General features: G+C 51.7%; 7 protein-coding genes and 1 non-coding gene across 8 annotated transcripts; 3 read left to right on the top strand and 5 right to left on the bottom strand.

Annotated features, from left to right (window-relative positions):
* Positions 1-2,200: 2,200 nt before the first annotated feature.
* Positions 2,201-2,288, bottom strand: BCR38DRAFT_t22. The gene has a single exon. It is a non-coding gene; the product is annotated as a tRNA-Gly (tRNA).
* Positions 2,289-2,664: 376 nt separating this feature from the next.
* BCR38DRAFT_454115 (DUF410 domain-containing protein) lies at positions 2,665-3,725 on the top strand (the record flags this gene model as incomplete). The annotated part of the gene is made up of 2 exons (XM_040861677.1): positions 2,665-3,011; positions 3,065-3,725. The coding sequence occupies 2 exons, from the start codon at positions 2,665-2,667 to the stop codon at positions 3,723-3,725; spliced, it is 1,008 nt and encodes a 335-aa protein (XP_040721216.1).
* A 173-nt stretch (positions 3,726-3,898) lies between these two features.
* BCR38DRAFT_480123 (uncharacterized protein) lies at positions 3,899-4,501 on the bottom strand (the record flags this gene model as incomplete). The annotated part of the gene is made up of 3 exons (XM_040863238.1): positions 3,899-3,999; positions 4,050-4,124; positions 4,201-4,501. 3 exons carry the CDS (start codon positions 4,499-4,501, stop codon positions 3,899-3,901), a joined length of 477 nt encoding a protein of 158 aa, XP_040721215.1.
* Positions 4,502-4,906: 405 nt separating this feature from the next.
* BCR38DRAFT_493102 (RAI1 like PD-XK nuclease-domain-containing protein) lies at positions 4,907-6,963 on the top strand (the record flags this gene model as incomplete). The annotated part of the gene is made up of 9 exons (XM_040864702.1): positions 4,907-4,975; positions 5,057-5,299; positions 5,356-5,387; positions 5,444-5,486; positions 5,508-5,533; positions 5,583-5,713; positions 5,764-5,867; positions 5,921-5,987; positions 6,042-6,963. The coding sequence occupies 9 exons, from the start codon at positions 4,907-4,909 to the stop codon at positions 6,509-6,511; spliced, it is 1,185 nt and encodes a 394-aa protein (XP_040721214.1). The 3' UTR covers positions 6,512-6,963.
* A 529-nt stretch (positions 6,964-7,492) lies between these two features.
* Positions 7,493-8,483, bottom strand: BCR38DRAFT_14733 (uncharacterized protein). Its single transcript, XM_040853680.1, has one exon. It carries the CDS (start codon positions 8,194-8,196, stop codon positions 7,576-7,578), a length of 621 nt encoding a protein of 206 aa, XP_040721213.1. The 5' UTR covers positions 8,197-8,483; the 3' UTR covers positions 7,493-7,575.
* Positions 8,484-15,740: 7,257 nt separating this feature from the next.
* Positions 15,741-16,212, bottom strand: BCR38DRAFT_417546 (uncharacterized protein). Its single transcript, XM_040859163.1, has one exon. The coding sequence runs from the start codon at positions 16,184-16,186 to the stop codon at positions 15,986-15,988; it is 201 nt and encodes a 66-aa protein (XP_040721212.1). The 5' UTR covers positions 16,187-16,212; the 3' UTR covers positions 15,741-15,985.
* A 3,133-nt stretch (positions 16,213-19,345) lies between these two features.
* Positions 19,346-22,331, top strand: BCR38DRAFT_331693 (uncharacterized protein; the record flags this gene model as incomplete). The annotated part of the gene is made up of 2 exons (XM_040855083.1): positions 19,346-20,469; positions 20,525-22,331. 2 exons carry the CDS (start codon positions 19,346-19,348, stop codon positions 22,329-22,331), a joined length of 2,931 nt encoding a protein of 976 aa, XP_040721211.1.
* A 1,886-nt stretch (positions 22,332-24,217) lies between these two features.
* On the bottom strand, positions 24,218-26,446 carry BCR38DRAFT_330180 (cohesin loading factor; the record flags this gene model as incomplete). Its single annotated transcript, XM_040854939.1, has 5 exons — positions 24,218-25,037; positions 25,082-25,201; positions 25,251-25,817; positions 25,871-25,986; positions 26,039-26,446. The coding sequence occupies 5 exons, from the start codon at positions 26,444-26,446 to the stop codon at positions 24,218-24,220; spliced, it is 2,031 nt and encodes a 676-aa protein (XP_040721210.1).
* Between the last annotated feature and the right edge of the window lie 672 nt (positions 26,447-27,118).

The raw sequence follows: 27,118 nt of genomic DNA, 5'->3' as shown, positions 1-27,118 counted from the left end.
TGTAGAACCAAAATATCAGACGAGAAACACTCGCGGATCACCGAGATCTTTATTCAACTTCCATCCTTTTCAAGCATCCCGGACTTAACCAAAGCGGCAACTGGCACTTACCCTGGGTGCGGGTCGCTGCAACCATGAGCCTCATCCGTCAAGGTTAAGTTGCGGGCCTTGGGACGGCAATATGAGACGACGACGGAGGAGTCGTTGCGACCTTCTTGTTTTCCAGCACTATTGGATCCCCTTTACCCGCGGCGCAAGGTTGAGGCCCGCTTCTGACCCCACTGAACGAATATGAAACAGCCTCCTTCAAACGTCGACGGGTTGCAGTGTCTCGACAGAGAATCAGCCAATCAGCTCAGGCTGTAGCCAACCTTTCATAGCAATCACTATTGCGCTTCGTGCATCTTGTCGTGAAAGTTACATACTTAAGAACAGATTAATGCAATCCCAAAAGGCATACACGCCGCATTGCATTCTCTTAAGGTCGTTGTCGAAGATGGGCTTGAGAAGCGTGACTCCGTGCAAGCGGTCGTCCCCATCATCGGTTCCTTTGTCCCATCGTTAACGACTCGCTGCGAACCATGACGCTACCCTACTGGCTGTTGGCTGCTCGCCACAGTGACCAGCTCCCATTGGAAATGCCGTAGACGCCGTCATGATCAACGGCTCGTTCTGCCCACAGAAGCCTTCAATTATCGAATACGAAGACCTCGGCCCCTTTCCATGCTTTTGCGTTGCCGCGGCCGTGTCTTTGTTCTGTATATCACCTCGATAGAGTCGTCTCGGCACTCCAATTTGAAGCGGAAGAGTCTCTCTGAGGACCTCATCAGGCCATGCACCCCATCAATTCGTGTCAGCTCGCATCCCTGCTCAACCTTCACCTCCAATAGCATGAATGCAAGCCTGCGCGCAACTTCGACCATGAGCGTTGGGGAGGCAAGGGGGGGTGTGTTCTTCGGGGGTCATGATACGAGGGAATAACCATCTTGCCCCTCTGAGTATTGCCGTCGCCTCTCGTACCTCGTCTTCTTCCATGTGAAGCTTGGCTGAGGCATACCTCGCTTGCATGGCTTGAGTCGCAAACTTATCTTCGTCTCTCTCACATTGTTCAATGAGTTTCGGAAGAATCTGGTCTAGCCCCCTGATATTTGCTGACGCCCAAGCTCGGCCAATTTCGACTGTTGGTTGATGATTGGTACGTCTTCCGTTTCTCGAAAGGTGTGGTTGGTCATCTCGGGCTCCAAAACCACAGGTCCTTAACCGACATCCTCAAATTCTTTAATGTTCTCCATGAAATTGAGATTAAGGATTTCAGCGTGCCGAGTGCAACTCCAAGATTGAAGAAGCTCCACCATTCGAAAATAATGTAGTAAAGTGGCGTTATGCTTGGGGCCCCTCTTTCCTTGTGCTTGGTCGACATCCGGTTCAAAACATGAAAGGCAACATATGATTCAGAGAAACCTCAAGTGCTGATGCTATTATTTATAGGTTTACGGTTGTATCTTTGCCGACGAGGAGGCTTTTAGTTGGGTCCATCCATACCGCAGACCCAGCTTCACTGGTTCCAGGATCACTTTCCAGGCCAAAGGTGAAGATCATCTCCGCATGTCGGATGGAGCATACATTATTTGTGGCCGCGAGGCTGCAGGCTGCTCCTTTAAAGATAATAAATGGGGTTGTCTCTCCATTGAGGACATGGTTGGTTCCAAATTCGAAGAAGTATCTCGCACCTATCTGATACTACCCAACGCTTATAAACAGTAGATGAGGTTTGCGAACACATTATACCGCCGCCAAAACGAAGACGACTTGAGGCTGAAGCTGTGGCTTTGATGTCTATGAGTAAGGATCGGTTGCGGGTGTTCTGTTTTGGTTCGAAAACAAATTTGATGTGAACGGTTCTCACGACTTCAAAATAACAGAGCAGATTTGAGCAATAAGTAAATTCATTTTAATCTCTTTCGGCTTGTCAACGTGACGAGACCACTTACGAGCCAAACCAGCCAGCAAAGTGAACGGTTGCATAGTTATCAATGCAATTACTTACAATATTGCAAAAGTTGATACTGGCTATCATTTAACTTAGATCACCATTCTGGAGTGTACGCATGTGAAATGCCGTAGCATACATACATTTATTTGTAAGACGACAGCCGCAAACCACATCCAAAGAGTTGTTGCACGCTGAGAAGACAAAAATTGCACTGCCCGAGAATCGAACTCGGGGCCTAAGCAAACTCAACATAATTCGGTGGGAAGCTTAGATGTTACCATTACACCAACAGTGCTTTGGAACTAATACAGGAGATATATTTCCTGTCCAACGAAATCGTGTTGTTCTGTGGAGAAAACTGGTTGTAATTACATTTATAATGACGATGCTTAGAGGGGAAACAACATCCAAAGCCACGGGTTCCAACAAGAGCTGATGATGCAGTAATAAAGCTCGGGCCATACAACAGTAAAACCCCACCATTTACTTCCAGCTTCCTCATGCAATGGTGACGATCTCCGTCATTGATTCAGCAAGCTCTCGACTCGAGACAGAAGTAACCCATCTCCAATACCTCATCATCATCCTACGACTTTCTTCGTTGGAGGAGCCACCCGTCAGCCAGCCCTTAACCAGTCCCTTAGCAATTGCTCAAACCCCCCACCGCAAACATGAGCACGAAAGGTGACAAGATCGAAAAGATCATTTCCCGCCTGCAAGCCCGCATTGGCGAGGGCCAATTCTACGAAGCCCAGCAGCAGACTCGCGTCGTAGCAGCTCGATACACCAGGGCCGCCAACTGGTCTGCAGCCATCGATATTCTCTACAGCGTAGCGCAGTCGCTACTGAAGGCCGGCCAGGGAGGCAGCGGAGGAGACCTGTGTGTCATGCTGGTGGACACGTACAAACAGGCTGAGCTGAAGCCCGACTCGGCTAGCAAGGGGAAGCTCCTCACCTGTCTACGACTATTCGATAGTGAGGAGCCAACGCGAAAGAAGTACATTGGCGAGATTATAACGTGAGTTATCTCCAATGGACTTTGTTTTAGTTCGTTGATCTAATTGCCCCCAGATGGTCCTCCAAGTACGGCGAATACCCCGCAGGCGACCCAGAACTTCACCACGTCGCCGGATCCCTTTACGCAGAAGAGCACGAAACGCAGGAAGCAGAGAAACATTTGGTATTAGGCACAAAAGACTCACCCGAGGTGTTGGCACGTATGGAATACGAGTGGTACAAGGAGGACGAGTCCCACACGGCGGCCCTGTATGCCAGTCGAGCCGTTCTACCCTACCTACTCACCGCAAACGTCCGAGCTGCCAACACGGCGTACCGCACATTCACCAGCTCTCTAAACCAAGACAAGGGCGGCACTCTCGGCGTCCAGGACGTGAGCAGCAACAGCGCCGATATCCGCATATTTCCCAGCATTCCGCTCCTGAACTTCCTCGGACTGCTGCTTCTGGCTGTACAACGTGGCAGCGCAGACCTCTACCGACAGTTGACCGCCAAGTACGCTGCACATATCAAAGAGCTCGATATGTGGCACGAGTCCCTGGAGATGATCGCAGAGATGTACTTTGGCATCTCGAGACCGCGACAGAGCAACCCGCTCATGGATATGATGGGCTCTTTCTTCAGGGGAGGGACCGGGGGTGCTCCCGCTGGAGGAGCGAGCAGGCCTGCTGTGAAGGCACCTACGCCTATGCCCACTGCCGAGGGCCTGGATTGAACAGACTAACCGTACCAGGGGGAGATTTCTCCTAGAGCATGATACCCTGCACATGTGCGTAGATAGCATGATATTACACTGGTGCACATCCGAGTCGCTTCGGTAGATGCCACTTGATCGCTTTTCCCGTCTGTGCAACAGAACGGTTGCAACCTGAGCGTCTCCAGAACAGCTCATTGGCCTCGTGGCTGCTCTTCTGGTTCGTACATCCAATTGTCTTCGGCCAAAGCGGCTACCTGTGCCCTCATGCTTGCACGTAACGTTTCGAGAACTTCTAGACGCAATCTTAGAATCAGCGCAAATGGTGAAACAACGATCACCCACCTTCCAGTTCTGCAGGAGCCCTATTATGGTTGATTTGGTGATGTTTGACTGCTTCGGCAAGCTTGCGTCTCTCCCCTACAAAGCCAATTAGCTCCCAGCACAATTTAACCCGACCTCCCTTGCAGCTCCTTCCCAGTGTTCTCGAGCTTACGTTCATTCTCCTGCGCATCATCCAGCGCCTCCACCTCGGCCTCATCGTCCGACGGCGCCGGCGGGTCGCCCACCTGCACCTCCCCGTTCTGATCGCGGATGACGATCTCCGATGTGTCGGCTTCGGACAGGACGTCGATATCGAAGCGCATCGTCTCCGCCGAATTGGACGACGCGGGTGTCGGACGGCGCGTGAGTTGCGACTGAAAGAGGTTGCGACGAACGCCGGTGGCGGCGGTGTGGTTGTTGCGCGCTGGTCGCGGGGCGCCGGGGCGCGTTACTGGAGGGGGCCGGTCGGCCATGATTTGGGCCCTGTTTGAAGAGAGGGAAAGATATATAATGATACTTGTTTTTTTGTCTTTTTCATAGGGGTAACCTCGGGACTGGGGTTGGCGGGAGAACGAAGTGTAAAAGTAGCTTGAAGGTGCTTAATTATTGCAAAGCTTCCAACTTCAATTCCTCCATGAAGTCAATGGCAATAATTTGAGTTGCAACGTTGCGGGGTTGTCCATCGTTGCTCCGGGCAGGGATTAGCTGCACGCCAGGCGCGTTCCCATGCACTGTTGCGGGTCTCCACTGGCATCTAAAAAGCAACTCCATAGCTTCAGGGAGCTCGTCGTAGTGTCATGGACGAGATTTCTTTTCCCTTTCTTTTCCCTTGCAACACAAATATCGTCAACAACATAAGCATAAGCAGGCATAGAGCTATGTCTAAATTTAACATCCAGCCTGTCGCCCGCTTTGCTGGCGATAGCCACCCTGTCAAGCGTCCGAAGGTAAAGGAGCACGGTTATCCGGCACTTCAAACAAATGCGTTTGGCTTCATGACACCACCAACGGACTGACCCTTTCAACAGGAAATAGCTTGCTTCTCCTACGATGACAACCACGAGTTCCACTTGGGATACTCGTCAATGAAATGGTACTATCCGCCTCAGCTGGGTACCGATTTGTCAAAAGGATTTGACAAGTTCGACAAACATGATGACTCTGCAGATGAGCATCTCGATAGTCTTCTGCGGACCATTATGGCCCATGAAGAAGAAGAAGGCAAGAAAATCGATGCGCAGATCGTCACATGGCGGGGGATGATCACCAAGGTTTGTCTTCAGTAGTGCCCTGCCCTTTATGAGAGTTGATGCTCACTCAGGACCAGATCATGTCATCCCCATTTGAGGACCGAGATGGGTACGAAGATATCCATGCTCCGCCGTTTTCCCAAATTTCTAACGCAGCATGTGCAGATTCGAAATGAATGCTACTCTATACCAAGTGCGCGATTCTGATGTTATTATTTGAGGAAACTAGGCTGATCTGAATAACAAGGATTGCATGTATGCATGGAATATCCTCGCTACCCATATCCACGAGGCTGAATTGAAGCAGTTTTATCGAGGAGAACCATGAGTATAAGCAGGCGTCAATGAAGGAGCAACGAAAACAACAAAAAAAGCAAGCAAAGCGTGGCGGGCAATCACAACCACAGTTCTCACCCGATGTGATGTCATTCTGGGGTATCGCAGGCAATCTCCCTCTCGTTGTAATGCTTGGGCTGACGGCTCAGGTTACAAATTCGAAACTCTGTCGACGCTACCCGCTACCTGGGCTGAGACCAGTCGAGACTACATCGAAAGTCGAGACGAGCAAGTTGTCAGCAACAAGGCACAGGTACCTAGCCCTGTTCGTGCTCGATACCTGCGTCGTTTAACGTCGGTTTTTAGTATTGCTCAGTTGTACGCACCGGTTTCGGTAAGACAATCATGTGTCTTGGAGGTGAAGTCGATGCTCGTACGTACCTCTACACAAATTAAATACAGGCGACGTTCCTCACACAACCTCCAGTCTGGGATTCCAAGCCTATGGCCCACGGGGCGCCCATCAACTGGGTCGAACTCAAGACCAGCGCCGAGATTCGCGATGACAGAGGCATGGCGAATTTCGAGCGGAAACTCATGAAATTCTGGATCCAGTCGTTCCTGCTCGGTGTCCCAAGAATCATCGTGGGTTTCCGTTCACAGCGAGGAATCCTCACTAAGATCGAGGAGATCAAAACGGAGAGCATTCCGATCACGGCAGCCCAGCGCGGTGTCAAGACGTGGAACGCAAACATGTGTATCAACTTTGCTAGCGGGTTCCTGGAATGGTTGAAGCAGGTGATTAATGACGATGGAATCTGGCGTATCCGGAGACAGCCGAAATCACAGACTATTGAGGTGTTCCGAGTTGAGGAAGCTGGGCATGGGAGGATCATCACGGACGAATTCATCAACTGGCGGATAAAGTTGAGCCTGAAGAAGGTTGATAGTACGTAAGGGATTGTGATGTTCAGCATGCAAGCCCCAGGCCAACCTTGGGACTCCATTGCAGCGGATACACACTCAAGGGTCCGGAGCGGATTGGTCTTGTGCACCATCGTCTTGTATTGCACATGCGCAAAATTTGGACGAGGTAAGGAACATAAGGAAGTATGCCGACTTTGGCAGCCCGAAGTCCCATCAGCCATTGCCAGAACGTGGGCGTGGGACTGCACCTATCTATTAATGCTTGAAGTACGAATCTTGCCGATGTAGCATATTCGGCCATGGTCAGAGTTCCGTTCGGCATGTTTACCAACAGGTAGAGGAGAGCAGTAACTAGGCTTTCGGAGTAAGGTCATCCTGGGAGGTTGGATACATAGTTGGTAGCGATCAAAAGACATTGGGCGTGTTTTGGCTTGCTTCTATTTCTATATATGTAGTCCGAGGCCACGACGCGTGTCTTGCTACTGAACGGACCGCCCCTCCTAATCAAGTCGAAATGATGTCTCCGTGGCTGCTTTTCGTGGCGATCCAAGCTAGCAGCAGCTTGATGCCGCAGTTCTGACCCTAAACCGCTTTGTTCTTGGCTTCTACAAGCGCAGCATACTTATCATGATAGTGTATAAGAGGTTCCACTATAGAATATTCGAGCTCGCCTAAATCGGACTTTATCGATTCGTTAAACACGTGAAGATCAAAGGTACCGTGATATTTGTCAACAACAGTGATGGCTTTCTTCACTGCCGGCTCCGTAGGATATGCGACGCGGTGGTCTCAGCCAAACCCCTTACTCAAGAGGGTGATCTCAACGAAAATGTTTTCAACTATGGTGCAAAATATTCCCCACCAACAACCGAAGTACTCGCAACATGGCATTGGCGTACATCCTAGGTGTTGTACGATGGGACTGTGAACCAGCAGGTAGAACGCGATATCCGAGTACCAAAGTTGTTGGACCTTTGGGGTCCGGGTGGATGTATCGAGGTCTTTTTCACTGCTCCCTCTCTCGCGCGAGAACACAATTAGACTTCGTGCTTCATCAATAGAAACGCCATAGACGAAAGGGGCTATGCGGTGTATTATGCAACTCCCGGATCTTGTCTATGGGGAAGGGCCCTAGACTCGAAACGTAAGTTGGTACACGCGGAAGCCCCTGAAGTCCGGAACGATTCGCAGTAGAACTTCGTCTTCCCACCCCACGGTGGGATCAATGATGGCTCTTGACCGTACGCATCTTTGGCTTGTGCTATGTATGTACCCTGCCCAGGTGTTTCACATATACGGCAAACGTTGATAGACCGCAGCGGTATCTTCGACAGGTCGACCTTCTCCATTTTCGAATAGGTACACGTCACACCTCCAGCCAACTGTAACGGAGGAACAGGTGGGAAACGGTTTTGGGCTAGGCTGGCGAGGCCGATGTATGGGATGGGATATGGTTGATCTTGATGGTAGTTGTTGGTCTGCATCATGCTCGATGACGGCTCGACTTGGGGGTTTCGCGGCATGGGAAGGGATGGTTGAGCATTGGTGGAAACGTCGCTCAAGTCGACGTAACTTCGACGATGATCGAAGTATGAGTATAGTGTGATTACGAATTTATTAGTCACGAGACCGGCACTAATGAGTCGGAGCCTACCAGAAGCCTGATTGTCATGATGTAAAGGACGTTGTCGAGGCAAGCCCACGGTTGTGTACATAGTTGAACTGGAATAGGGCGGGCAACGAGCGTCGCGGGGGCCGTCTTTGCGGCCGCATCCCAATATCTATCTCGATACCAGCGGCTATTTACAGCATCGAGTTCCACGACAGGTATTATCACGAAACTAAAAGGCTCGGGATTGACAGTGTTCATGTTCGTTACACTGAAATAGCACTGAAAACAGTTCTCACTACAAAGACTCGTGCTACAACATCTATCAAGATAAACAGCACCAGGAGCACTAGGTGTATCAGGACCTAGGAGCTCACGAGCGGCGTTGGATTCTACCCGAAGTCATACGTCGTTCGACAAAGCCACTAGGTTCTATAGAGCGTCAAACTCCTATCTAGACTTGTCCACGAATTTGGAAGTCATCGGGTCACATCACCTAATTAATGGGTGGCATGCTAAAAGCCGTGCCCCAGGAACCCCCCTACCGGGTTGAGATACACAGGCTGTACACAAAAACTGGGATCAGAATACAGAGCCTAGCAATGTCTTGTTAATGTCCGGGTCTGACTTCATCCTGCACTTAGTAGAGTGAGTGGAGATGGTGGGCTCAAGACAGGCCGATGGGCAGGGTAATGTCTTCCTCAACATCACGCGGGCCTAATCTCATTGCCAGCCAGACCGCCACCGCCGCTTCCCGACTCTCAGCAATATGTCGAGGACCGCGAGGACCGCAAGTACAAAGACAACCCAATGTCAAGCTTTTTACATGGAGCCAAGCAATCACAAGTTTGATACTCCAAATACCGCAGAGCTGCATGAAAAGGACGGGACAACTATCCGCAAGACCCGAAGTGCTGTCCGGCAGCCAACCTGGTCGTAGCCGTTAGTGTGTCGTCTCAAAGAGGAAGAGAACAAACAAAAACGCCACGTCGATGAGATGGTAACCTATCCCATGTAAGCTACGAGGTAGAAACTCGAAAGACAAGACCCGGTACTGTGGATCGTTTGCTGAGGGATCCCTCAGATATAGCAAATGACTGGGCTAAAGACAGATCGCCTTCTTAGTTGGGCCGAGTCGAACGGTCAGTGTAGGTAGGTGTGACTAGGATTTTTTTAAATCAAGGTTCTCAGATAGGGGAAGCTCGGCCAGCGAGCGAGACCCATGTGGATGGCAGTGAATGACAAGACACAACATTTTAGTACATAACACAATCATAAGCTGACTTGTCTAGTAGGCGAACTCGTATCCCGTCTTATCCCCCATCATCAGATGTCATGGGAGGAAGAAAATGGCAGCCCAGACCACAACGGTGCATACGGCCGACGCATTGGTGAGGCGAAGCACTGATAGAGCGATATGAGCCGGTGTGCGTAATACCCACACACCATAGTAGCCCTATGTAGGTGGGTGACAACGATGGAGATACGGACTTACGTCAAAAACTCCACTGCATGAAGTCAGCCATACCAATCCTGCTTGAACGACACCACGGGGTTTCCAGTTGCGTCGCCTTCGTTAGGTTCATATCCGGATGTCGTCGGCTCCAGACAGTCGGAATCGTGACCCATAGTGGCATGTCCTACTGACTAAGTTTCCTGTGCCACACATGCTCCATCTCGGGAGTATTCTTCATCGATGAAGGAAAAGGAGAGGGGGAAGGGTTCAAACATGCACAGCTAGCAATTGGAAGCGGTCGCTAGTACAGCTACAAGCTGTAGCCAGAGATAGACGGGGCTTAGTAGGAAGCCCGAGGATCAGAAGCACGCTACCAAGCCACATACGGCGCTTTGATGTGAACTGGGAGAACGGGGGGTGGTGGATATGATCTCAGTGATGCTTCACCCGTTAGTTCTTGCGAAACAAGACAGGCAAGCCGTGCTTAACTGGCCGGAGGTGTAATCCGCCCATTAGCTGTGTTCAACCACCCCCACCCGAGCCCGATTAGGAAATAAATATTCAAGGGGGGTGGCATGGAGGGGAGTTTCTGTTTGGAGAAAGTTTCGATATCGAACGAGACTGTTCTCTTTTCTCTTTGTCAGATATCGGAAAACCGAATGCGAAGGCTGATGTCACCGCAATCAATACCCTTCAGTGGTAAAACGGTGAGCCTCGACGGAGAAATGGCCGGGCATAATAATTCCCTCAATCACAAGCTCTTGTTTGGTCGACGCATATCATTTCATCAATCCTTTTCTCGTTGTGTGTCCTGGCAGGCCGGGGGTTGGGCCACTGGGCAAGGGCCTGGGGGTTGCACAGCGACCTGCATGTACAGTATTGCGTCGATTGGGAAACGAAGTCGTCTGTCTGGGACGATCTGCCTCGTCCAGGATGTCTGAATCTAAGAATAGCCCACTGCCAAACACGCATTATCTCGGCCGAAGCTGCGAACCCGACTGTGCTAAAGGGTTGAATGCGACCTTGGTAGGGGTTTGACGGTACCTTAATTTACAAGCTCCAGGCGCGGGGACTTCGTCTGACTTTGATTTGTGCCAGGGTGGTGGTGGGTGAGTCCGACATGAACACATGTCATCGTCAGAGAGCTCGATGAGGCCGTTGTCGTGCAAACCTGGATTTCCCAAGAGTTGTCAAGAGAGTCGGCCACGTGGTGGTCGGCCCGACATGTGGCTTGAGCGAGTAGGATTTTCAGTTGGAGACCCTGCCAAACATAGCATGTTCGGATGATGGACCGCTCGCATGCAGCTGCTTGGCGTAAACTCCATTCGGAAAGGACAGGAGAAGCAGGTTTGCGAGACAAGTATTGGGTTAGACATCGTCACAAGCCTCGCGGAGAACATGTTGGATAGGCCAACGTTGACAGGAGAAACTGGGAAAACACCCTCAGAGTCGACTATACCACCCCGAGCATCATCGTCGAGATTTGTGTTGTGCCAAAGACATTCAATGCCGAAACACGCCTTCTGTTCTGTCAATGACGGCGGCTGTTCCGACGAAAAGGCAACATTGGCGTCCCAGCCACGAGGAACACGATGGGATGAATTACCAGGACAGCCTGGCCTACGGCTCGCCCGAATCGGGGCTAGAGGACTGTGCCCCCACCCTCTGGCCAAAGGTCTGGCGTCGATAATTTGGGTAGGTCACTGTACTGTCACCATGACAAATTGGAAATATCCAACGTTTCAATGCCTCATTTTGCCTCTTTAGACGGAGAAGACCCTCGCTATGTAACCGGTATCTGTGATAGAGATTCCATTCGGCCGGGCAATAACAACAAAACTACCGACGAGTGGGTTTGAGGAACCTCCCCCGACACCACCTGCCATAGCTGGCTTGGACTTCATTGTTAATGCGGAAGAATCCAATCAGGCGTGGATCTTGCTTGCAGTGATCGTCATCGGGGAAAGGCGATTGACCCTATAAGCCACCACCGACGGTTCGGCTCAAGTCTCGTTGACCCCTAAAACTTGCCGGGGACAACAATGTCCACGGTTTGTGAGGAGCTATTGGCGCTGGTGGCGCGACTTTCACCGTGGCTTTTGCCTTAACCATCAGCCCACGAGGAAACGAATGGCCTGCAGATCTTGAAGACTACTGCTGCATGTAGTTCGTTTGGCGGCTTAGAGTCTCATCAAAGGAGCGGCACTAGCTTCAGCTGAAATGTCGACAGACACGACAGACACACGTGCCGGTGTGCCGCGAGGTGCCGTCTCTGCGCTAGGCTGTTGTCTATATGCCGTCGCAGGTGGGTAGTAATGGTGAGCATGAACCACACTTTTTAATAGAAGATTGGACCAAACGAATGCGAGGTGCTAGGCCGATGGCAGTATGGTGACGGCACAACCCCCAATAATATGATATGACGTATTGGCTGGGTTTTCTTTTGGGGGAAGGGGGGGGAGGAAGATTCGCATCGCGTCGTTGACCACTTCTGGTGACGAGTACGGTCTGCAGGAACACAGCTTTGGGATCCCGCAATTCCTAACCTCCGAGTGGCTCGGGCGGCATTCCGGTTAAGAGTTCCCCAGCTGCACAGTGAAATTGCATCGGTATTGCACCTGCAGCAACAGCAGCGGTAGTAGCAGCAGCAGAGTTCCGGCGAGCACCCACACGCACAGACGGCTATCGCTAGTGCTAGCGCACCGTCTGAAGGTCCAGGGGTAGTCCAGGGTAGCTTCCTCAGGCTGTCAGGCCCACAGCTAGCTCAGGGTATCGCACCCGTCAATTGCCTTGTACGGCAGTATAATCGTAAGTGGGGACGCTTGCGCGGTTGGAGACGTGGGAAGTCGGAATCTGATTTTGGAGTGAGGCTCGGGTCTCCAATAAAACGGCTATCTTAGGGTAGGAAAGACGTCCCCTTATCGCCAAGTTTGCGGCGTAGACAGGTGATGAAGCGAATGAGAACCATGATCCGGTCGGTTCTGCGTGCAGACGGGGCCCGCTGCCATGATCCTTCCTTGACGGAGCGGAATGCCGAATCTAACGCAATCTGAATCCCTGTAGGGCACGAGTGACGGGGGTTCAGATCCTGATGCATCTTGGGTTCTTGAGTCTTCGTGGGAAAGCCCAGGTCACATGCAAGCCTGGTCATCCTCATCCGTCTACTGTCCGGTGTCTGGGCTTGCTGTGTTTGTTCGTGTGTCTTGTAACAGCATCTTAGTTCCGTGACAACCACTGCAGATGTGCAAGTTTGCATTAAACCCCCAATAGCACGTCCAAGGGAACCTATCCGGTAATAGTGTAGGAATGGAAAGGTCCATATGGGCGGATCTAGGCTCCACTAGGCGGCCCCAGACTGCTTAATAATGGTTATCGGCAATGAAAACGGCTCGACGGGAGATCCATCCTGGTGCTTTGTCGCGTAGGCTCCAGCAATTCTACTAGCATGCAGAGATCTTTTTAGTTCCACCATGAAACACTCCATGAGCCCATATTCACGACGTTGAGGGAAGCCGGTCTGGCCGATGACGCCACGGGAAATTATAGACTGAAAAGTTGTAATACACAAAATACTACCATACAAAACGAAGCCACAAATAAACCAAAATCTTTTGAGGCAATCTTGTTTTGGTGCGGGGGGCATGCAAAACCCCAGCCGCACCCGTCAGCTCGCACGGTCGATGGAACCTTGGTGCCATAAGAGGATTGGACCCGCACCGCCATTGACAGTTATTATCTGCATCATTGGGCCTAAAAATAGCCCTACAAAATCTCATCACCACGGAGAGGAGTGCCGTTGAATCTCATCGTTGCTGATTGCCCGCCTTGGTAGGCCACCCCCCTCGCGTAGAAGCAACGTAACGGACGGCAGTTGTGTGCTGAATCTTTTTGCGGTAGTGCAAGATGGGATTTGGGCGCGCGCTCCCACAAGGCGCGATGACGATGATGTCGTGCCACATGACAGTTTCCTTCTGTTTGCGGCGTTCCATCGTGGTCAAGAGCGCGTCATTTCGTCCCTTGCTTGGGCAGTCCTTGTCCTTGCGGTATTGCGTTGACGCGTGTGAGTGTCTTGTGTACGTGGTATATTATGTTATTCTGCACGCCCTGTTGTCGGCATGGCGCTGCACTCAACTTGGAACACAAACTCCACTTGAATCATAGTAAGGATAATGAATGATCTAAGAATTTCATTTGGGAGAGGGGCCGTTATGATAATTTGAGCAGTCATCATTCGGTCGCAGTTCCGACGGAGAGCCTCAGTGATATGCAAATGGCATAGTTGCTGCCCATGGCCAAAGCACAATTATGTGGACAGGTTATATGCCGGAAACCCAGGTATGAATTTGCCGCAGATCGGCACAATCACAAGTCCGAGGCCAGACAAGACAACATGGCCGGCTACCGAGGACAACAGCCGCCTCCTCGACCCACAGCGCAAAACGTGTATTCAGGTGGGCCTCGGGAATACCCAAGCCTACTACTCGTATCTGCGGAACGATGTAGCCCTTCATCTTATTCAGCTCCGACTCGGCTTGTGGCGGTCATCAAAGGGATACATGGCGACGGCCTTGAGACGATAAAAGCAGATTTAAGGAATCAGTTTTTCTGGTAGAGTTACTGCGAACCAACGGAATCACTGCTCAAAGAGGAAGTTTTCGCAGGTCGCTAACCACTGAAAGCTCTGGGATCTCGCATACGACCCCTGCTTCGGGCCCGAACCCCCTGCTGCTTTGGCTAGGGTCTACGCGAAAGCTTCTAGAAGCCCTGAAAGCCGAACTGACTCGGCGGCGGCCAAGCTTTTCTTACTTGTGCTTTGACTGTTCTGCTGAACGACTGCACTGCGAATAAAGCCATCGGATTGCACTAAGCCATTCTATAGTTACTTTTCTTGCCATTGTTGTATATTTGCCCGCCGGTCTATCATTTCGCGTGCGTAGACATTGTGCAGTTTCTGTCTCATATTCGATCCTCGCTGGTTTGGTAAATTGCGTCGAAGCGTGCGGCATATTCTTGTGCACAAAGCCCCTCGTCATCCAGTCATTTCCAATCCCATCTTATGCAAGAACATGCGGTTAGTCCGGCAGAATGACCGAATGAAACCTATGCGCGACGGTGTAAACGGACCCTTGCGAGAGAGAGCTGTTGTCTGGACTCCGGATGCGGGGAGGACCAGTCGTAGAGGTACATTGCATCTACGACCAGGAGTAAGGCCACATCGCTCGGCAGCACTCCGTAACTCCCTGGCTATTTTGCGCTGCACTGACTTGGGCCAAGCGTATGTACGTGGCCCCTGCCACACAGCCCAAAGTTGTCGATCTTAAGTGAATCTTTAAGATGATGGAGGTTTCTCTCATTTTACGAGGTCTGAGGGGCAAAGAGAACCTCCCCAGTAACGAACCTGCGGGTCTGGCAGCGGGCAGATGAAATACTATGTATCTGGCTTGATTTGGCCCGTGCAACTACCTGACGCGCGGGTGGTTTTATTTTGGCCTCCAACCTAGTAAAAGGAAAGCACAGAACGTGTCAGTCATTGACGGGAACCCAGAGTGGGAGAGACGAAATGTTCTCTAACTTCCTACATTTGCAAAGGCTCGTCTCCTTTATTCACAAGCAAAGGTTGTCGGGCACGTCAATTTACACAACAGTATTTGATGTCGTCACGTCGTCTTTTTAATTGGGTTTTTACACAGGGAGGCTCTCCTTTTTAAACCGGTCCTTCACCGTTTCACAACCCCCTGTTCGAGCAACGGGACGATCAATCCCAACTGCCTATCCATCGCTGGTACCACAGGCTGTCGCTCGAAGGGAGGGTCTGACCGGCCCCATCATCAGTGCAAAGTCTCATTTGCAGACCTCACCGAGTATGCGTGCAGCGGCCTGGGCGGTGACTGGGACGGTAATAGGTAATCGTTTTCAGCGGCCACTCGGTCACTCAGCCGACTGGTTTCAAGTACTCTACCCTGCGCCAACCCTGAACTGTGTTGTACTTGCCTGTGCTACTTTGTATCTGTCCAACTGCTGGTAAGCCAATCCGTAATTGCCGCTGGGGAAGAGATGGGGAACTAGGAAATGGCACGATGGTCCCAAAACTGCCGTTTCCGCACAGAGGCAAAGGTACATCATCTAACGAATGGGCCGCCGGCCTCAGTCGCTTACAATTGTCATCGCCAGAGCGCTGCAACTTTCAAGCGCCAACCGCATTCCCAACTTCCCTGGAAAATCATGCTTGGTTCGCACGAATGGAAGAGGGTAGCCTATTTGAGTATTGTCATAGTCTCCTGCAGGTAACCAATTCCGGTAGTGCCTGCTCGTTGAGGCAATTTGAGCCAATGACAGCTGCTACGGCATGTGTGTGGCTGAGGAACCACTAACCCACATCGTGGCCTTTGCACGACGGGCGGATGATACAACTATTTTATCGGGCCTGAACAGTTTATCTCTACTTGCATCTGGTCAGATGAGCAAACGGTGCCATTGACGTCGACGCAACGCTGAAAATCAAGTTTCTCTTTGCTGCCTGCAGCCTGTGCCTCTCTGCCTTTTTTCTGTGCCATCGTCTTACGTCCTTGCGTACCGCGATCGCAGGTGTTGGTTCCTTGTCAAAAAGTAAAATAGATCCGTCGATTTTACCGAGGGCCATTGCGCTTGCGGCTGCATGGAAATATTCGTCGTTATAAACGCCGCAGTCGCGGCAACAAGACAATGCAACCCTATCACCCACCATATCTGTAGCGTTGGCATTGTATAACGTTGCACAAATAACTAAACAAGTACAGTTCAGGTCGGGACGGGAGGCATTTCTCTCTTGCAAGAACAGAGATGTTGATCTCGGGTTGACCCACGTCAACTCCCCGCCAGATAATTACTCCGCATCGTACCTCATACGTGATGATCCCCAGGGCCAAGAACCAAGCAGTCTGGGAAACCTCTCTGTCCTTTCCGTCTAGACCGAGCGAACCCACTCAACAATCTGACAGAGTTCAAAATTAGAAGAAAAATTCTGTCGGCAATTTCACCTTGACGTTCCCAAGCCTCGGCTCGTCAAGTCAACAGGTGGGCGCTCCATCGTTTGGCGATCTTCTGACAGCCATCTATCTATAACCCCAACACACTATATGACACTAAGTCACAACCTCCGTCGGCCCTTGTGGCATGCATATTGCTGGCGCAAGTGACCAAGGCTTGGATTATCTCGATGGAATTGGGAACCTGCCAGCTTCCCAACTGCTCCTAGCTCAGGAGTCCAGTCCGTAGAAGGGTCGGCTTAGCGAAGGCGGGTCTCGTTCGACTTGTAAAGTTTGGCCGGAGGAGCCTTTTTCTGGCTGTGCCGTATTTTGCGAAGTCGCCTTTTACAAGTGGGCATAGTGGAGATGGGAGCTGCGTATTCTTTGCGCGTTATTCTTCCAGTGCTACCCAATTACTTTCCGAGTGTTTGGGTAGCGCGAGCCAATTAGCCTCTTGGGCTGTTAGCGGCGAAGACGGCTACAGATATCCCGTTGGCGCACGCCTCTCATATCAGCAGTTCTTGCACCGCGGCTTGAGCAGCTCGTTTGGCAAAGTGGTCCACCATACACCGTCCGCCGAAAGCACCCCGGGAGGGACATCGCTAATGCGGACGTTTACCAAAGTAATGAGATTGTCAGACGACTTCTGGCCCAGGATTCCTCAGGTGGACGTCCGAGAGCTCTGGCCGACCCCCTCCATCCATCCCGTCCCATCTCCAATCGGTCTATACCTAGCGCACGCCATTTCCTCACCCCCTCCCCTCCCCCTTCCCGCCTTCATCGTACAGTGCACCCAGGGCGTTGGGAAGACACTAGACGAGAAGACGCTAGGCTGATAAAGCAGACCTGCCGGCGCTCAATGCACCTTATTAGCCGTCTAATATACCTTCTAGGAGTCTTAATGTAATCTTCATCTAAAAAGAAAGGACGAACCTGAGGCGACTGTGAACCAACCCTCATTTTTTTTTCTGCGATGCAACTAAGGTGCACTCGGCAGCGGCTTGCATTTGATTGATAATGAATGGCGCCGAGGGCCATTACGTGCATTGCCGCATTATGTACAGACCGATCATTTTATTGCGCCTTTAGTTGAGGTTTAGCACCTTCAGGCACTTGCTTCACGTCGGGGTATTGATTGTGGCTTCCCAATTTTTGCCGGTACGTAGGTACTTTAGTCAAATTCCGTGCCACCCGACGTACTTTGCAACTTGAGAACCATGGAACCATAACGCCATCTCAAAGGGACTGATGCGACATTCCTCTCTATAAGGATTCGCCATGCTAAAATGATGGAGTTCTCTATTCAGCCACATCCATATGCTGTTCATGGGCCCGTATCCGTATTGCTGTGCCTCTTGACGGCCCCGGCTTTTTTCTCACTTTTTCTTGTCCCTGTCGTCTGAAGTTCTGAGCTATGTGGAAACCACGACAGACAAGTCCCGGGTCCCCTGCCAGAAGCGCGTGAGACTTCCATCCGTAATTCTGGCTTACCCATGAACAGGATCCTCCCAATCTCGTCTCCTACCCCCATATGCCCGGCCTCTAGATATGTGGTCCTAGACAGGCCTTTGGGTATCCCTGCTCAGGGTTATGCCAACGACAATTATCTGGTACTTCGTACCGGTACATGCAGCCGAGCTAGTTCATGAAGAAGTGCAAGTGCAAGCCCACATGGGATGTGCATCCCCAGTCGATGCCACGGCCCCGTCAGGCTTGTCATCATCCTTCACGCTATTTGCACACAAGACACAATCTATCATGGCAATCCAGCTTCACACTGGCCCTCAACCCGCTCCAGTTGTCTAGGAGCCCCTGACTACCAACGCCGCAGTGCGTACCAAACGGGTCACAGTAGGTCATAAGCTTCCTTCTAGTGCTGCATCTCCTGACTATGTACCTGTCTCCCCTATATCACCCTGTCGTTGCCATTCAAGTTTGGGTTTTTGGGCATTGCCTTCTTCAGCCACTGCTACCTACCCATGTGAGGCAACTGTCACCGTGCCAGCCTGGCTCCTCCCCCCTCCCAAAGTGGTCCTGCATACGTTGTGCCTGGTCTTTTGGGTGCGGTACATTGCGTTGATGAAAGTAAGTACCTGCGCTCCAATACAGATGCCAAGAACCGATACTCTATTATGCCGTCGGTGCCGACAGCCACCAACCCAGCTCTACTACTCTATCTCTCGTTTCTATACGTATGTCAAGCCACGACCCGACCAGGTGCCCTGGAAGGAACCAAGTTAAGCTTGTGGGTCACTCCAGTAGTTGCAGGAACAGGACTACATCTTTCCCGTTATCCCCTCCTATTATCACGTCTTGTTCCTTTCTCCTCGAATCACTTTTCTCGCTGACTCGGCCCATTCTTGCGGCTATACCCCCGAGTGACACCGAGGAACCATATATGTGTGCGGTTGCTTACTTTTGCCGCCTGCCCACACAAGTTACCGTTGCTGGCTGGAGTAGTTTCTCTGGCCCTCTTACATCAGTTGCCGACTTGCCCTCGGGGACCAACAGGCGGCCCTTCGAACTAAAAGCCCATTGCGCCTCGACGTCGCTCCAAGCTTCCGACGTCCCATTTGTTCAATTACCCGGAAGTTGGACCGCACGCAACATCGAACCCTACGACTTCAGCACCAAAGGTGTCCTCGTCCACAGCCGCGCCGCCAAGGGACCTTTATCCGGCAGGTTCTCGAACGACTAACACGCCTCAACACCATTTTACATTAGATAAAGAGCAAACCTCCTGGCGCGATACGGGATATGCCAGAGAGCTAGTCGACTTGACGAACACTCTCTCAATGGGGATATTTTCTAGGTCAGACCTTCCACGTCCCTTGGCTATACCAGACACGCCTCCCCCCGACCTGGGGAGCCCAAGTTACTCGTCACACTCGTCCAGGCCCTCCGAAGATTGGTCCGGGAAAGCCACGCGGCCTATATCTCCTCCCATGTCCAGCTATGATCATAGCAGCAAGCCCGAAATGTCGGCTGGGAAGGGTTCCGAAGAGAGCCGGACGCCGAGAGTGGACAGCCAGGGCGCCCCTCGACTGCAGCTGCCATCGCTGAGCAGCATATTCGGCCCAGTTAATCAGATGCGTCCAGTGCACTCGCCAGTTTCAGACCGACCGAGTCCTCTATACTCGCCCTTGGACCGGCCCCATTCGGCATCCACAAACCCGGAGAGGTCCTACTCCAACTCCTACTTCCCGCCCGTGCCGATGCCGGCGGCACAACCACGCAGCATGTACGAGCCGAGGCTGGATTCGGAACGTGCCCGCACCCCTTTACCCTCCAGTAGACCCCAGTATCCTGGACCTACGTCCCCGAGAACCCGCGAATTCGAACAGACACACGGTGGACCACGACAAGAATCGGCGTTGAGTGGTCGATGGCCCAGTCACTCCAGCCATGCAGACCCTAGGCGATCAGAGTATGTCTTCAGCAGCCGGGATTCGGCGTCGTCATTTCGGCCAGTCAATGACCGTTTCTCTTTTGCTGAGCTTGCGCACAAGACGAGCCATGAATCCGTTTCTGGGCCCAGGGAACACGGCCAGATGCATCCAGGCCAGCCCAGTCTGTCTCCAACGTCGACAGCTGGGGGTACTTGTGAAGGCATGCCAGTCAAGGATGGTTTAGGGCCCAAGATCTGGACAGGGACGCACTTCCTTCCCCGTTTCGTACGACAGGCGGAAGTGCAAGGGGAAGGCCTGTGCTACTTCTACGATGATGGCTCGCACTGCAAGACAGTGATAGACGGGGAACAAGTTAATGCACACTGGGGTGTTACGAAGGCTGGGAAACCTAGGAAGCGTCTCGCGATTGCGTGCCTGACATGCCGCGAGAAGAAGATCAAGTGCGATCCCGACTTTCCTCGCTGTGTTCAATGCGAAAAGTTCGGCAGGGTATGCAAGTTCAAGAATGCGTAAGTTGTGGAACGAGGCTTGATAAAGGCATATACACTGACGCTTTTTTTTAAGTCCCCGAGGCGGACACAACACCTCTCCAATCACTTCGCCAGGCGAGCACGACGAACCGAGACAACTCGGGATGCATCCAAGACAACTGGAACACGCCAGACCCCGAAGTACCTCGAGCACTTCTATTTCCCCTAGAACCACGAGTTTATCCCACCCTTCGCCCGAGCTGCCAGGAATGCCTCTGAAAAGGGTGCGAGTTGGCTACGAGCAGCACTACGAGTCTTCACCTCGCGAACCGTCGCGGATGTTCCAAGCCTCGGAAGCCAAGAACTACTCGTGGCAACAGCGGGATTTGCCTCGTATACATGAGGACATTCTTTGCCGAACCTGGCAAACAGACCCGTATGTCTCCGATCCTCAAGCCACCACCATTATCATTACATCCTTCTTCAACCACATCGAGACCACTGCTCTGCGCTTCCTCCCGGCGCAGATCATCAAAGACTGGGTTAAGAACAATGCTCATACAAAATCTCCAGAAGACCTCACGCTCCTTTATAGCCTGTTGGCATTTGGCGTACATGTCTCCGGCGGCCCGAAACACATTGCCCATGAATACGCCCAGGTGGCCCGCTTTGCCTGCGAGAGGAGCAACCCCGGCATGCGGCTCGTTCAGTCTAGACTGGTTCTTTCAACATTTTACCTGGCATGTTCGAGGGAGTTTGATAGCTACGAGATGCTAAACGCGGCCATCTCAGGGGGATTGTCGCTGCAGTACAACCTTGAACTTGACCAAGCGACCAGCCCAGTCCCAACGAGTTTCCCCTACCAGATGAATCGGACTACCTATGCAGAAAGCAGGAGAAGGACTTTCTTCTCCTGCTTCATTCTTGAGAGAACCAATGGGATATTTCCTAGTCGTCCAACACTACTGAATGCCGATGACATCTTCCTCCGCCTCCCCTACGATGAAACTCTCTTCAACAAAGGAGTTGAGAACGCCCCCGAAACTCCCATGTTTGATATTGTGCGCGGGCAGTCATCTTTACGGCAAGGCGTCGGCATCATGGGATACCTGCTTTATATCGTCGAGATTTGGGGCTGGGTACTCGCAAAGATCCACCGAGAAACCCGAGGGTCTGATACATCCGATTCCGACCCGCAATTGCTCGACAAGATTACGGAGAGGCTTCGGCAATACCAGGAAGCTCTCCCGCCGAAATACGGCTTCTCGGAATCGAATTTGGCCAAGGCATGCGAGGATGGCATCGAGAGTTGCCTCGTCACACTTCACTTGCTCTTGATTCTTGCCCAGATCCAATTCAGTCGCCATGTGCAGTCGGGCATATCGATATCACCGCGACCTGAAACCGCCGCCCACAAGAGTTTGTCTCTCGCAGGCGATTTGATGTTCGTCCTGGGGATCGTGCACAGCCGGTTTGTGGCCAGGTGCACGACGAGCTCTCCATACCTACCGACTCCCATGGCCATGTACGCAGCTGTAGAGGCTGTTGACATCATGACAGCTGGCGGCTCGTTATCCTCGATCCCAAACTCGATCAAGGAAACCATCATCGCCAAGGAGTTGTGCGAAGCATTGTCGCCGGTTTGGCAAAGCGCAAGGGATCACAAGGCACTGCTCGACCAGAGGACAGAGAAACTCATGCTTCTTCGCGACAGGGAAGCAAACGCAATCGCCGACCCGATACCCGGCGTCCAGGTTTACCGATCCCCCAATACCCCTGAATCGAGCAACCTCATGTACCGCATCATCGAACCACTCGAAACACGATTCCCCCTGACAAACGACGTCGTCTACGGCCTACTACCAGCGATTCAAGCAACACAAGTGACGGCAGCTGTTTGATTATGCTACGCCGATTCGTAACGAGAGCTACGAGCTATGCAGATACAACCGGCGTTTATTTGATTTTTAACTTATGTTTGGATTTGTCTCGCAAAAGCTCAAAGACACGGAGGAAGCGATGTGATTTCGGTCCATTTGGCGGTCTGAATTGTCTTCCGTTACACCTACTCAATGTTTTTTGTCCACATTTCCCGAATACCCAATCGTTCCTGTACCATATGGCCTTTCTCTTGTACCTATTTTGCTCGTTAAGAGCATATACGGTGACGTAAGTCGTCCCGTTCTGTAACAGCCTCGTCATCTGTAAACAAGGATATCAAACACGAATTAGTCCTTGCATCGAAACGCTCACATCAAGATATCGCCAGCTCCCTTGCCTGTGATCGTATTGTCCACTTCCCTTGCAGCGAAACATCTTGAAATCTCCAGATGCGTCCACGTGCAGATGCGACTGTGAGAGTGCAATAAAACTTGACCCTATGGCTGAAGCTGGTGACCCTAGTCTAGATCGTGTATAGCCATGTAGATACCAACAGATTGGTATAAAATTACTTCGGAAATAGGAGGATATCATCCAATGACCACCGCCAACCGACCAGGCACACTACCTTGACTACTATGCTACTACCCACACGTTCTCTAACCACATTTGATTACGTGTGCCGGGCGGGCTTCGATCCCTAGCAGCGTGACACACACACAAGATTGCCATTCTCACCCCCGCCGTAATCATCATTGAATCTTGGCGTTTCGATATTGGAGGCTCTATAACGACCCTAGCTTTTTTGACGAGCCAGCCAACGACCGCAACAAACAAACATGGCGCTAGCGTAGCATCGTGGTTTTCTCTGCATACGACCGCGGGATTTCTAAAAAAAACAAAAAAAATAAAAGGATCGCGGTTTGCAACCAATCCCAACCAACCCTTACCGTTGCAGTTCCCGAAACGTGGACTGCGTACGTATTATTCTACTGGGGTGGGTCTGCTGTCACGCCCAAAGCCTGTTGCCCCGGCTGGCTGTCCGTCGTCGTGGCACTCGTTTGAAGGCGAGTTAGAACATGCCATCCGTCCCCAACTTCACGAGCAGATGGGGTTTCGTTTCCTCGACCCCCAAATACGCCACAGGGAACTTCGTCCCGGTCAACCGGCCTTGCTGGCCAGGCCTCCCTGCCGCGCGCCAAGACCTGATCAATTTGGTCAAATAGAACACCCCTCCACCCCGTGCAGGCGGGCCGGTTCGTTTGTTCGTTGCGTTTGGTGTGTTGTTTCGCAACCCGCACGAGTAGAAACGAACGATTCGTGGTTTTCTGCATGCTCTGTAGGATACGCTTGCAGGGAGAAACACGATGTGCATCGTCGAAAGAGGTAGGATTGGTCCTGACTGAGGGGTGGAGCAGCTTAGGAGGAGGCTGCATGTAAGGATGTATGTACATAAGTAAGCACAGAGCAGTGGTCGAATGTAAATTGACGACTGCGGATGGATGTTGATGAAAGCCGACACGATCAAACTTGGTGTAAAGGCTCGGTGTGGCAAACGATCCGTCGGGACTATCCACGCGCTGCAGTGCACTTTCTTAGGTTGTGACGCAAACTGACAAAACTTGTAAGTGTTGTTTGGTCCTGCGGCTGCGAAACCGTGGCATCAGGATCGCATTGCAAAGCTCGCTAGCAGTGATCACAAGAGGGTATACCGGCCAGTGTTCCTCCTGGCCTTTTTGACAACAAATCCCACGAATACATAGCACCGGCATTCGTGCCATGAAATATTCCGTAACGCCATCCCATGCCCGGTGCTCCGTAATCTGTACATCTGTACATTCCTTCCAATGACCAAACTCTCGTGCTTTCGTTCAGATTGCCTCCGCCCAGGCAGAATCGCCACTACTCACTCATGTTTATCAATGTCTTCCCGACGCCTGATCGCCTCATTCGCGTATTGCACCGCGGTGCTGAATGAATTTTGCGCTTCGTCCATCTGTCCCTGAACCTCGTACGATTGCGCAAGCAAATTATCTGCTACGCTGATCCACAAGACGTTGCCGCTTTTCCTAGCCTGCGATGCACCTGCTTTTGCGCTTTTGACTGCTTGATCTCCAACAATGTTCTGAAAGAGCTTTGCCCGTATAAGGTTCAGCGCTATCGACAGCGTCTGAACGTCGCCAAGAGCCTTGCTCTCGTGTAATACATGTGACAAATGCGACTTCGCTGTTGTCACGGGAATGGGAGGGTTGGTTTGCGTTGCGGCTTGCAAAAGATTCCAGATGAGACGCATTTCTCGGTTGGGGTGGTCTGGACACAACAGGCGCAATTGTTCCACCAGCTCGTTCGTCAACATGTCGTTCCGGTGATCGGGATGCTGCATGATCCATATACGATTGAACGCGGCTAGTATACGCACCTCAGAACCAGAACTTGTAACCTTGCCGTGGTTATCCAGACTGAGAACCGGGTTACTGAAGATTGAGTCAGCGCTCAGCAGATTCCCAAGGCCTTGCTGGTAAACGCCCGACAGGTAAACCGAAAAGAGGCCAACAACTCCTTCTAAAGGGATCGGAACCAGGTTCTCCAGTTCTTCGACGCATTTCTGCACGTCACCCCATCGGCAATGCGTTGCCAGATGAAGACCTCGCAATATCTGAAGATAGCATTTTAATTCTCTCCGCCAATCTGCACTTCGAATCGCCGCTTGAAGAGACGTTGGGTGGCTCCTCATCTTGTGTGCATCTAGGTAGGTGTTAGAGATGCAAACCCATGTATGCGAGTAGGCTTACTCTTTGCTAGTTGCGCAAGTGCTTCATTCCACATGTCGAACATTTTTGTGTCATTGCGAGGATTTTGATACAATACGCCAATGCCGCTGTATGTATATCTGCACCCGGTTAGCATGTATTAGGCCACTCGATCGACTCGTCGCGTACGTCATGACAAATGCCTCTATTTTGCTCCAGAAAGACATTGTGAGGTAATCACATCCATCACCCTCGTTGCCCGGCCTCAAGACAGCCCGGGTATCTTCGCTTATGACCTGCACATTGCTCGATTGTTTCCTGATCGGAAGTGCTATTTCCGTGTCAGATAGACTCCAGGAGTCTTGGTTTATCGAGACATCCATCCGAATTTGCAAGGCCTTCATCTTCTGAACGATCATCTGCGGCGACTTCTGGTGAAGACTGCAGGCAAAATCCAGCATGAGGGCTAATATGTCAATTTGCGGAATGTGTATGGAGGGATCTAGCTGGTACTTTTGCGACTGGGCAATGCAATGTTGGATTCGCACGAAGGCATCGTCTCTCATGTTCTTCAGCAAGCTTAGGCCCTCGAGCAGAGACGCAACTACAAAGATGACGGTATCCCCGCGCTGAAGGGCCAGGTTGATAATGGCCTTCAAGTTATCGATGGCATGCAAGTCTGAAGGATTCGCCGACTGAAGATACAATGAGGCCTTGAAGAATCTCAAAGCATATACCCAGGGCGTATGCTTTAACCTGAGTCACTTTAGCACGGACTAGATAAGTGGGAACGGTCGGACGCAACGTACAGCTCGGCGTTTTCGATATGCTTATCGACTGTGATCATGGCAGCTTTGCCTTTCCTTTGAGACAGCATTTTCAGCTGAAGGAACTGCATCAAATACTTCAAGTCATAAAAGCGATACTGACGCAACGGTCAGTACGGACAATGACAGATGCGCAGCGCGGTATCTCACCTTGTCAGAAAGAGTTATGCCTTTCGTCAAGGCAGTTTCGGCCTCCATGATATTGTTCGTTTCCTCGCATAGTATACTCGCATATCGGAGTTGCAGTTTTGCTTCGAGGCGTGGGGCGAGCTTATTACTGCTCAAGACCGTCTCTAAGCACCCTAAGCCCGTCGCAATGAGTTTCTGGTATTCGTGGACTCGTTGAGCATCCAAGGAGTCCGCCACTTTCAAAACATCTTTCCGTGCCTTGCTGAAGAACTCCTCGGCCACGCAGACCAACAGGGAGTTCGTGTCCTGGTGATGGGGTAACAGGCCGGGCGTAAGGGCCGGAGACCTCGTAGAACTAACACTCGGGCTCCGGGTCAAGCCCTGCGTATTCAAACGGGGGCTTGCGGATACCCGTCCTGCCTGTTCCATCCTGGCACCGTTGCTGATAATCTTATGGTTGTTGTTCGGGAGGAACTGTTGCGGATATTGGGGCGACTGCGCAGTGACTGGGGAATTGACGTGTGGAGAGTTCACGCGCGGCGGAACAGGTTGCGGGGGGTATCGTGAATGCTGCTGTTGTTGGTTCGCTTGATAAGAGGGCATGGGGGACGTCGAGGGCATCGGTGGAGGCATCTGCTGCCAGTCCATCTGCTGTGGTTGAAGTTGCGACTGCTGTGCATACTGAGGGTGCTGGTTGCCCTGTGCATATCGGTGATTCGACTGTTGAGAATAATCGTTCATGCGGGAGCCTCCGTGTGGCTGCTGAGCCGGCACACTACTCGACATCTGGCCAATCTGACCATAGGCAGCGCTGGGCTGGGAGTACTGCTGGGGCCTATGGTTGAAGTTGGGATCGTAGTTCTGGAACTGGTTGGCCTGGATGGAGGCAAAGTTGGCGTTTTGCAGTTGCTGCTGCTGCTGCTGCGGATACCAAAGCGGCACGGAAACGGCATTCTGGAACTGGTGCTGATACTGCTGCTGCTGCTGCTGGAACTGCGGGTTGCCGTAGGCATCAAACCCGTTTTGAATGGGTTGCTGAGGCGGAGGCCATGAACCTGGTTGGCCATTTTGGTCGCTGTACCCCGACCCAGGGAAGGAGCC

This window comes from Pseudomassariella vexata (genome assembly GCF_002105095.1).
Source record: "Pseudomassariella vexata strain CBS 129021 chromosome Unknown BCR38scaffold_1, whole genome shotgun sequence".
Lineage (NCBI taxonomy): Eukaryota > Fungi > Ascomycota > Sordariomycetes > Amphisphaeriales > Pseudomassariaceae > Pseudomassariella > Pseudomassariella vexata.
Note: the sequence above shows the minus strand (reverse complement) of the source record. Positions and strands in the feature narration are given on the sequence as shown.